Source organism: Xiphophorus couchianus, chromosome 9, assembly GCF_001444195.1.
Source record: "Xiphophorus couchianus chromosome 9, X_couchianus-1.0, whole genome shotgun sequence".
Classification (NCBI taxonomy): domain Eukaryota; kingdom Metazoa; phylum Chordata; class Actinopteri; order Cyprinodontiformes; family Poeciliidae; genus Xiphophorus; species Xiphophorus couchianus.
Window position 1 is genome coordinate 9398468 of NC_040236.1, and position 11719 is coordinate 9410186.

At 35.8% G+C, this 11719-nt stretch overlaps 1 protein-coding gene across 1 annotated transcript; it reads right to left on the bottom strand.

Annotated features, from left to right (window-relative positions):
- Positions 1-2766: 2766 nt before the first annotated feature.
- Positions 2767-10003, bottom strand: hykk.2 (hydroxylysine kinase, tandem duplicate 2). The gene is made up of 5 exons (XM_028026607.1): positions 9958-10003; positions 9273-9578; positions 8383-8525; positions 8019-8199; positions 2767-7901 (listed from the first exon to the last, which is right to left on the bottom strand). Exons 2-5 carry the CDS (start codon positions 9574-9576, stop codon positions 7465-7467), a joined length of 1065 nt encoding a protein of 354 aa, XP_027882408.1. The 5' UTR covers positions 9577-9578; positions 9958-10003; the 3' UTR covers positions 2767-7464.
- Between the last annotated feature and the right edge of the window lie 1716 nt (positions 10004-11719).

Here is an 11719-nt window from a genome sequence, read left to right on the forward strand (position 1 = left end):
TGAATTAAAATAGCTTGCATTGATATTTAAAATCAATGGTTATCAAAGTTCCTACCATATAGGATTAAATTTAATATCAGCAGATCATAGTCGAAAATTAAAACCTTCAAAAGAAGTTGAAGCTAGAAAAGAGCTGGAAGATAGTTTGTTCATTATTATTTAAAACAACAATTATGAAATATCACTCAGTTGTTGCACTCTTGCTGACATTAACTCTAAACAACTTTGAGTTTCATTGGTTACTTTTCAGCTATTGTCTTTATTCCTTATGTTTGACAATATTTTTTAAACCGACTTTAACCTCCTTACACTTTGGAAAGAGCTGCAAAAAACATTGACATTTCTGAAACCAAGGTGAAACGTCATGGATTCTGACACTGGAAGCCTTGCATTTTTAAAAAACAATGCTGTCAAATGTTAAAAGCCAACAAACTGACTGTTATGGGAATGAAAATTAATTCATTTGCTGTGTGTTTAAAAAGGCCCTGCTTTGACCTGAAGAGCATGGTTTGAAATGCCAGCAGGATTACCAACACTGATAAATTGGGTTGAATTATGGAGTCACGTCAGTTTATCTTCTGCTGTGGCTAAGATGTGGAACATCAGTGAAAAGTTTTAGTCTAGACAAAAGCCAGATGAAACAGTACGGGCCACTTGTATGCCTCTTTTGGAACTGACTGCTTGAATGCTGATGAACTGCGGTGAAACAGACGGCAAACAAACATGAACCCCGGCAGACTTTCACTGACTCATACCGTGACTTTTTCTGCATGAGTGGAGATCCATATCGTGAGCTGCTGCAGCAGGGGTAGAGGGCAGATGGTGCCTTTGAGGTGGGAGGTTGAAGGTACACAAGAGGAGTGTGGGTCAGTCAGGCTCTGGCTCAGGTTTTTGTGGTACAAACATAATCTACTTCTTTTTTGACCCGCGTATCGAGTTGAAACTAGAGATTTACATTGACCGTGTACAAAGACACATAACCTTTTATTCTCATTGTGCCTCATTCAGTCAGACTGAAGTTTTTTTTTTTTTTTAAGGTCATTAAAGATTACAATGATTATTTTATTAGGTAAAAGCCAGAAAAATATTTTTAAAAATATATACTATAACTTTCTTCAAAGTCAGAAGTTTATATACTACACATTTCATTGGTATTTGGTAGAATTAAATCACCTTGTAGAATTGCTTAGGTCAAACATTTTGGGTTTCTTTCCACAGCCTGTGGAATAGGCTCATAATAGTTTGTTGGAGTTGTGGTCCGTCCCTCCTGACAGAACTGATGGAACTGTCTCAGGTTTGTTGGACGCCCTGTTAAAGCACAATTTTAGTTTTACCCTGAACTCTCCCAAATATTTCTGTTATCCTTGTAGTTTATTTTGGTGGTATTCTTAGGGTCATTGTTCATTTGGAAAATCCATTTGTGCCCAAGCTTTAATATATTAGCTAATATCTTGAGATATTGATTCAGTCTTTTCACTTAATTTTATCTCCTTGTGATATAATCTATTTTGTGAACTGAATCAATCTTTCCTGTAGGAAAGACATCCACATGACATAGTGCTCCCACCCTCATACATCACAGTTGGGTTAAATCTATGGTCATCATGACTAAACACATGCCAAGTACAGCTCTGCAGGAACGAAAGTTTCCGTCCCAGAATAAATTTGCAAACTGTAAGGAGATTTTCATATTTATTTTGGGTTAAAGCTTCTTCTTCTCTTGAGTGGCCTTTTTTTTTTTTACAGCGAACATCTATAAAAGTTTTTGTTTTGGTACTGGGACTGACATGCATATTTTGTACCAGTACATAATTATCTCTGAGGGACAGAACCAGTCTCCTTCCTGAGCAGAATGATGGCTGAACATTCACATGGTTTATACATTTCTACATGATTGTTTGAACAGATAAATAGGACACCTTCAGGCAAGAGAAAAGCAACTTTGAAGGTCTTTATTTCTATTTCTATTTCTGATATCCTGACTGGTTTATATAGGAAAAACATGACATCTTAATCTGAAATTTCCCAAATTGTTTAAAGGTGCAGTAGCTGTAGTATATATGAATATCTGAAGAAAGTAATTATTGTTGATTTTGTCAATTAGAAATAAATGGGCAATCTTAATTGATATGAAATGTTCAAAGTTTATTCTGATTTTAATATCACACAGTAAGGAAAAACGTGTGTCTTTTTGAATGGTGTATTTAAATGTCTAGTTTCAATGGTATGTTTTATAGTTTTCCCATTTTTAAGATGTCAACTTGCATAAATGACAAACCTTTGAGAGTTTGTGTAAGATCTCCGGTTTTTACTAAATGCTGAGTTTAAAACACTCTTAAATGTAAGTTTGAAAAGCTGATTTACTACAGAGAATCTTTCTGTTCAGCATATACAGTACAATGAGGAGGAGGATAGCTCCATCTAGAGTTGAAATGATTTATAATAACTCTTGTCTTCAGTCTATCTTTATCTTGTATGAATCTTTTGTAAGATGTTGAATAGCCCTAAAATTCATCTTAAAGTCACTATATTCTAGTTATTTTTAGCAACATGCGTGTAGCTTTTCCTGAGTTCAGTTGTCGCCATACAAATCTGTGTTTCTGTGCTTTGAAAGCAAACAAACATTGCTTTTCCTTTTTAGAATACAAATGCTGTATTTCTTTGTTGCGCTTTTAGGTGTAGTTTTATTAAGTTTGGTTTTACTGTACAGAAAATTCTTAGTGCATCATAATTTCAAGGTAAGATGTGTGTGTCTGACTATAATCCTTTGGCTTTGAACAGGAATGCTTTTATTGACAATGCCCCATTGTTGTAGACAGGTCAAGGCAAATCAGTTTCAACTAAACAAATTCCAGACTGATGATACTGAGGAAGCAGCCAACACATCTGGAGACCACGACTTCCATAACCTTTGTTGTAAGCTTGTAAAGAAGACTGAGTGGCGTCCTGTACAGACACACTGAACAGCAGCCCTGCTTGTCATTTGTTAAGGGGAGGATGGTGGGTGACGAAAACATGAACTTATCCACATATTTCAGTCAGAGTGCAGACTGAAATATGTCACAGTACATCTTATTTAAAAAAAGGCATACTGTCAGAAATATAATGAAACTTTAATTTCAATCTTTCAACTCCAAACACTCTTTTCTCTTCTGCCTACATTAGCTGCCAGCTTGACTGCATTATTTATCCAAAACAAAATATAGTATCTTTGTCAAAACTGCAAGCTACTTTCTCAAACTGCTATTTTTTATTTAAAAGCCATTTATAGCTGAATTAGGTATCACAAAGATAACCGTCTCATTTTCTTGTAACCTCCAATTATCTCGGAATTCATCACAAGGTTCATTACTGAATGCTTAAAAGTGAAACTGCTTTCATTCAGCAGAATAATTATGTGTTTAAATAGTTTAAACATGCAATATTTAGTGGACCGTTTATCTGAAATAAATGTTGTGGGTAAAAATCTCACCATTGCTTTTCTTCCTCTGTGATGCTGGAGAGACTCACATTTTAACAGTGGCTGTTGTTTGGCTGGTCCTCCAGAGGGTTCTGTCTGGTTTATATGAGAAAGTTGTTTCCAACGAATAGATTCAGTACAAAGCTTTCATTCAAGCAAGAAACTGGACTCAGACCAATCAGTTGGACAGTTTTCTGAGTTGTGGTTGCTACAAATAGTTGTCATGCATTGTACGCTAGGCTGATTTCTCCATTTTGAGTGAAACTACGCTGGGTTTTTTGCAATTATTTTCCAAATATCATACATGCATTTAAGTTTTCAGTAAGTTTTTGAGCACATCCTCTTTACTTTAAAAACTTAGATTCAAAACTAAAGACCTGGCATAAATTACATTTTTCAATTTCAATTTTCAAACACTTTTCTCTTAGTTGCAGTCTAATGGAGTTTTTTATAGCCTATTTTTCTGATGAAGCAATTGAATTAGGAAACCTTTACTCTATTTGTGGAAATTCTTACACTGCATTGAGACAACATTGTAAAGCATAATATAATGACCACAGAAACCTCAGCTGAACTGATTCCAGAAGCCTTCAAAACATCTTGCAAAATATCTAATAAAGCAGGGGATTCATCAGTCTTCAAAGTGTGCCATATCAAAGGGTAGATTGAAAAATTGTATTTTAGGCTTATTTGCGTCTCTGGGCTTTATAATTTAAATAACACCAAAAAAATCTCAAATTAACGAAGTGTTCTCTTCTCAGGATGAAACAGAAACAAAATGTTCATTTATGTAGAGTACGTCATTCCATCAACTTAAACGTCCCAACTTTAAATTTTCAGACTGCAGATTCTGCATTAGTATTTCCATTAGCGCTGTGCCTACCTTCAGATGTGGTTACACAAACAAAAACAATCATACTACGGTTTTACATTTGGAATTACAAGTGTAAAACATGACTTCACTAAGTAATGTAATGTTTAATGTGGGCCAAAAGGTGAGCCTGAGAGAGGCAGTGGTGTTTTCATCATAAAACACTCCTCTCCTCATTCTCATTGCAGATGTATGAAAGCTGAAACTTATTTCTTAATCCCCTCAAGCGCTTTCTATCCACAGCACGGGCAGCCGAGAAAGCTGATTACTCTAACTGCAGCCACATTAATCTATAAATTCAACCATATGTAAGAGAAAGCATAATGTTGGCTGTGAAGTTAACGAGTTTAACCTAATAACCTAAACTTTACCATCTGTGTAATTATAAACAGCTGAGTTGATTAGGACTTCAGCGCTGAGTAACACTGACAGGTCTGCATACCTATGCTGAAAGCTGAATACTGTAAAATTTGACACGCTGCAGATAGAGCTATTGCTTTTCCTTTCTACATGGTTGTCAGCAATCAGTGAAGTTCATTCCAAAGGAAGTCTGTGCTGCGACAGTCTGTAGTGCTCTTAACATTAGTTATACTAACAGAAACACTGAAGACAAAAGAAATGAAAAATGTGTTCTCTTAGTGCTTAACTCAATGACTAGCATTTAAACAAAGAACATGTGACTGTTCTGTCAATCTTTTGTAGTTCAATGCAATGTTAAGAGAATGTTTTCGACTTGCACTTTTTTAGGACGTAAAGACTTTAGTGATAATGAAACATTTTTGATTTGGAGATATGTTAAATAAAAAAAAAAGATTGTTATTCTATTTTCATCCTGCTCGACTTTAGCTTTCGCCACTATTAGTACTGTGATATTTTAGTTTTGTCAAAAAGCAGTTTAGTTCAAAATTATTTGGAAAAGGTATTAACGCAGCTCAGTTCAATCCAGTTTTGGACATTTATCCATTATCTACCTGCTACTCCTTGCAGAGTCACAAAGGGACAAAGGAACAGGTGGACGTTGGACAGGCCGCTAGTACATCACAGGACAACATAGAGACACACAGGACTTTGCTTTCTGAAATGAAAATTATTTAACTTTTTCACGATTTTCAATATTGCTATGCTGTACTTTCATTTATTCCCCATTTACAGTTTTATTACAGTGGAGTTGTAAAAGCCACCACACAAGGGCAGTATTACATCATATTTTATCCAGACTGCTGATCTGTCAAAAGCTCACTGGAGGTGTGGTGTTATTCTACATTCTTAATCATTTCTGAAAAAAAAACTTCACTTCACCTCTAATCTATTCAAATGATAATTACATTGATCAGGAAAACATGTATCTTGTGTAAGAGATACAAATATGTTGCTGAACAACAGCAAAAAAAAAAAATCACAATCTGGTAACTAATTTGCCAGATTAAGATGTGCTTTGCTATATAGACCTTTGTACAGTCAGTCATATAAGGCATGTTTGGGAGTAAAATTAATAGTACAAAAAATCAATCATTTACCAGAAACCAAAAGACGTTACATAAGAACAACATACATGTACAAATCAGAATAGTTAAAGTTCACCTGATGACTCCATGTGATCATTTTATTCTGGATCCTGAACATGAAGCATCTCCTACATAAAGTGTCAACTTTCAAGCACCTCATCTTTCACTTCCACCTGGTTTGGTTGAAATACTGTACACTGAAAAAATATAAAAGCATGTCCAACAAAGACGCATTAGTGATAATATAAAGATGAAAAAAAAACAAAAAACTTTAAGCTATTTATTTGTAAACCATTGGAAGCACTAACTTTAATTTGTGAAAGTCTTGTAAGAATAAACATTACTAGAAAGGAAACTTTCTAACAAGGCACAGAATTCATAGCAGAGATTCCAGCATTTGTTGCTTTTTTTAAAAGAAATGTAGAAAAGCAAATCACTTCTCCTCACATTCAACACATGTTTACTGGGTTTTCAAACAGGGCAGCTTAAATATCCCCAAATGAATGTTTTAAATGTGGACCAATGTTTTATGGAAGAGAAATTATTTCCTTCTTAGTGAATTGTCTTTTACAAAATCATCTTGACATAAAATATTATATTTATTTGGAAATCAAATACATAAGTGCCTTACGATATAATAAATAGTTAATTTAGTAAAGCTTTGAATACTAAAATAAAAGGCATTGTTCACAAATGAGCGCCTGTTATTTAGAGCAAGTCTCACTGAAGTGCTTAAAACAAAAGACTTGACTCCTTAGCACTCAGTTAATCCAGAAACTGCTGAAATATTCTCTGCTAATCATATTTTAGGATAAGGTTTCAGGTGTACTGTAATTTAATAGTTAAAATATCACTCAAAATTAAATGGAGTAATTCTATTTAAAAAGTGAAACTGAAATTCAAAGCACATGTACTCATTTGTTTCAACAGTCTATAATAGTGTGATCTGCACAGCCAAAAGAAAGACTGTAGTGTGAAGTTTCCACAGTAAGTGATGCTTTGGGGAGCCACGCCATCTGCTGATGCTGATGGACTTGACTGCTTATCGTCAAGTCCAAAGTGAGCACAGACACATCTACCAGGAAATATTAGAGCTCTTTATGCTTCCATCAAAGCTTTACAGAGATGCTGAGTATATTTTCCAGCAGAAGAAGGCACCAAAACCTACTTTAAAGCTAATGGTGTCATCGTGCTTGATGGCAACAAGCCTAATGTAAACACCGCAAAAGGATCTTTAGTGTTTGATCAAGAAGATAAGGTAGACCAGAACCAGGAATGCAGACATTACATAGTTATTCGAGCAATCTGGGTTTTCTTAGCACCTGAGCAAAACTGATCACTTCCATGCCATGATCCAGTAATTCCCTCCAGAGACGCCCAGACCAAGAGAATTAACTGTACACTATATGAAAATATATCTTACACTAAAACTATTTTGTTTTGTACATAATATTCTATTTTATTTTGGATTTTAATTGTCTATATGTCATAATCATATGAATTAACACTGTGTATAAATTATTATACGTTATTATTGTAAGTTATAATTTACTGAAGTATTTCTTTCATTCATTAACCGGAGTTAATGAATGAAAGTCTTTGAATAGAAAATTAACATCTTTTTCCATTCAAACACTGAGCTGAGCAGCATGGTCAAACCAAACCTTCTCCACATGCTCTTTTCCCAATTCCCAGACTTTCTGAAGGATCTTAACTCCCTTTCTGGAAGTGATCATGAGGTACTCTCCGTTTTCTGGGTGCAGCATCACGGAATACCGAGCCATAACCAGCGACTGGCAGAAGCGAGAGAGCACCAGCACATAGAGGCAGTCTTTCTCATCCTTGTTGAGGGGGATGACGCTTTCCCAGCCTGCGAGGACAGGCCCACCCACCTCGATGGGATCAGGATGCTCAATCATCATGTACATTATGGTGATGGCAAGTTCATTAATGTAGAAGCCACTGTTCATGTCCCCGAAGTCAAGGATGCCAGAAATCTTGTAGCCATGATTGTCATCGGGTTGCATGAGAATGTTGAGGTCATTAAAGTCACCATGATTAATACCTTACAACAAAAAGGAAACGGCTTTACTAAAACCTTTAGCTCATCTTTGCCTGCATTAAATCTTCAAAAGGAATTTAATTTTATCCAACAAAGAATCAAGCAAATAAATGTACTCACATTTGCGAAAATTGGATCGTCTGGGGATCACAGAGTTTTTGTACTGATCAATAACAGATTTTACAACCTCCTGAAGTGGATCTCCATCTAGTACACTCATGTATTCTTCCAGGAGACAAATGTTTGACAAGCTCCAGATAAAGTTCTCCCTCTCGAGAAGGCTGAGATGAGGATGCTCCATCTAAAATGAAAACAAAAGCAGCTGAATAAAAATAAGCATGTACGTATTCAGCTTGTTTTAGTTTTGAAAGCTTAGCAATGCAAGATATGCTTAAAGTAATGTAACAACTTCAAACATTTTCATTAGCAGCATTTTCGCTTTAAAATAAAATGTTAAAGTTTCACTGGAGTGTATCCATCTTACCTTTTGAAGGACTTCATCCATTCTAGCAGCCATCCTGCCAGTCTCATATAATAACTTTGGTGTAAGAGGAACCTTAGAAACAGTCACTCCAGGTAAATAAGTCAGCAGTCGGACCAAGTACTTCTGACAGCCATACCCACAATCTATCACAGAAAAAGACAGAAGTAGCCTTGCGATTATTTTCCCCAATCTTCAACCATATAAATAAAGAACTAATGGGCTGTGATCTTTTACAAGGATGTGTTCCTCATTACAGCTGTACTTGGATATTAATGTTAATAAGGCTGTGAACTTGTGATCTTGAGAGAAAGGGCTTAGAGAGAAACTACAGACATTGTTGTTTTCTGCATGTCAAAATAGGAACATGTAACTTCAACCAATGCAGGGGATCTGGCACGCCTTAAGTTGGGGATCAAGGTCTCTCACCACAGCAGATAATACTAAGTATTATTCTATTTTACACATGACTGGAAAATAAACTCATTACAACATACAACATTTCAGAATTTAAATAATTTAATAAAGCAAACTGAAGTAGTTACAGTGCCTCACAAAAGGTATTCACACCCACTGCAGCGACAAAACATCCATGTGTTTCATTGAAATTTAGTCATCAACACTAAAGATTGCGTCATATTCGAAGCAATCTGTAGTGCAATTTCTAAAGATGTAGCTCAGTGCAAAAACTCCACTCAAATCCCCTTTCAAAATGAGTTTGCACCACTGAGATCACAATGGCAATTTCAAAAGCAGCGTGACCTGAATCAATGTTTCTATGAAAGAGAACTACAGCTAAAACTAAGCTAGCATGAATCCATCTTCAAGAGAAGACGTACACAAAACTGATTTCAGCTACACTCCACATATTTGAACCAATTCTTGACTCATACCTATTTCTTCCAGGCTCATGAGTTGTCCTGAGGTGGTAGGCATGGCTGTTTGAGCAGGAAGTCCATTCTGGTAGAGAAAGGACATGGCATGGGTCTGCAACTCAATGAGGGTGGGGTTCTTACTGTCCTCCGTGTTCATGATTTTTAGGACGTACTCGCCACCCTCAGTGGGAGCCACATAGAGGTTCTGGTCATCATAGCTGGGCAGAGGGCGTATTTCTGAGGCGGTCAGGTTGTAGAGCCTCTTCATGATCTCAGACACCTGAGAGGGACTGAAGTTGGGCTGGGCGTTTTTCACTGACATTTCTGACAAATAAAATCAACATATTAGCAGAGGAGGCATTGCTAAATGCACATGTATTTTACTAAATCTGCATAAAACCACTAAACACCAAAGTTACAAACTATTTTGTTGTTGCTTAAGAAGTCAAACTACATAACCGTATTTCAATTAAATATTAAATGCAATTATTTAGCCGCCGTATGTTTACGTTCATTCACAAACTTCTTATGAACACAGCTGTTTTCACTTAAGGAAGAACCCCTCCTCCTGAACACGCTGTAAACTTTGAACTTCTAACAAAAAGACTCACGTACTTCGGACCGTAATGTCATTACATTCAAGCAATAAGCCTATAAACACGGGAACTATTAGCAGATATGCTACCCTTATTAAGTAACCTACCTTTAGCGGAATGAAATCACAGAGATAACTGTCAATGTAGTCGAGAAGGACCTCGCTGCAGCAAACAGAAATACCTTATTTGGAAATGGGACTATTGCATTCCGGAAATGAAGGGGGCGCTATTTTTATAATCACTAGTATAAATACCTTAAGACGCGAAGTTAAGAGGAACGGAAGAAGAAAGAAATAAGTTTGGTTATTGTGGGAAATTAGAAACAATACAACATTTTTTTTTAGAATGTAGTAAGTATGTTCGAGAAAGGGAGGAGTTAATTAGAAATTTAAATAGGAATAAAAATAAATTAGATATTAGAAGTTTGCTTCAAAGATCATCGGGGGACGTAGTTTTTAATAGTATTTTTAATTTTCTAAGGAAAACAGGTATTATGGGAAGATTATAGTGATTTTACATCTGATCCATACTCCAGTCAAAATATATTATTTGAACTTCATTTGTTTATATCTGTTTTCTTAATCTGCGATGGACAGGCGATCTGTCCAGGGTCAGCAACCCTCATGACCCAACTATGGGGATAATTCATGATAATTAATGGATGGATAAATGTGCTCTTAATGAAATCTACATTTGTCTCCAAAATATTGATTTGATTCATGTTTTATTACTTTTGTTTGAGATAGATTGGGTGTAAGGATAGATAAATACATCTCCATAATGTTTCCTTATTGTTGCTTATTCTAGATTGTTTGTTACTAATATAATTTTAAATAAAGATTTGGAAATAAAAAAGTGACTTACCACGTGACAGACATACCACGTGACATATCACGTTTTGTAGCCATTTCTTTACTATTTAATTTGTATTTTTAATGTTGAAAGTCTTCTTCGGTGTTTTAAAAGGCGTTGTCAAATAAAATACGTTATTATTAGTATAATTATTATAACACGGTCGGTACAGGAAATAGTGTCACTAGCGCCCCCTTCATTTCCGGAATGAAATAGTCCCATTTCCATATAAGGTATGAGACTGACAGTGGTCCGTCCCCACCATTTCCATATAAGGTATGAGACGGAGAGTTGTCCGTCCCCGCCCCATTCTGTTTGCTGCAGCGAGGTGTACTTGATGTAGTCTAGTATTTTCCACAAAATGCACAATGTGACTCATAAAAACAACGACATCCGGTAAGTTCCTTCAAAATAAAATCCTTACAAATATGATGGATTTTGGAAAGAAAAAAAACAGCGTAGGATACTACGGAGCCCTCTAGGGGACATGGGGAATTTTTTTTCTTTTGCGTTACCTCGCAATACTTTTGCGTTCCCTCGCAAAACATTTTGCGTTCCCTCGCAAAACTTTTGCGTTCCCTTGCAATACTGTACTGGTCAGTTATGCAGCATAATTGAATACTGCAAGCCTTTCTTACGGTGGGCGCCGTACTTTCTGCTTTAATATAAGGTTATGTGAGGTTTTTCCATGAATGTTAGTATCTTTTTGTGAAATATCTGAAGTTTTATATCTTTCTTTAGGATAGAAAGGCACCACAAACCTACGATATAAACAGAAACCTTCCATAAGTAGGAAAGAAATAAAAACACATTATAATTTGGACTATTTCTGAGTTATTATCGCGGGTAATAAATCATCTGACAGTTTTGATTGTGTCTCTGTTGTGTTCTAGTCTGAATGGTTTAAAGAGCTGCTTTCAGTGCCGCTCCATCTTAGCCTTAACAGACATAAACATGCAGTAAAAAATAAATCGATTTTCAATCAGTGTTTTGCACCAAACAGTTAATAATAATAAA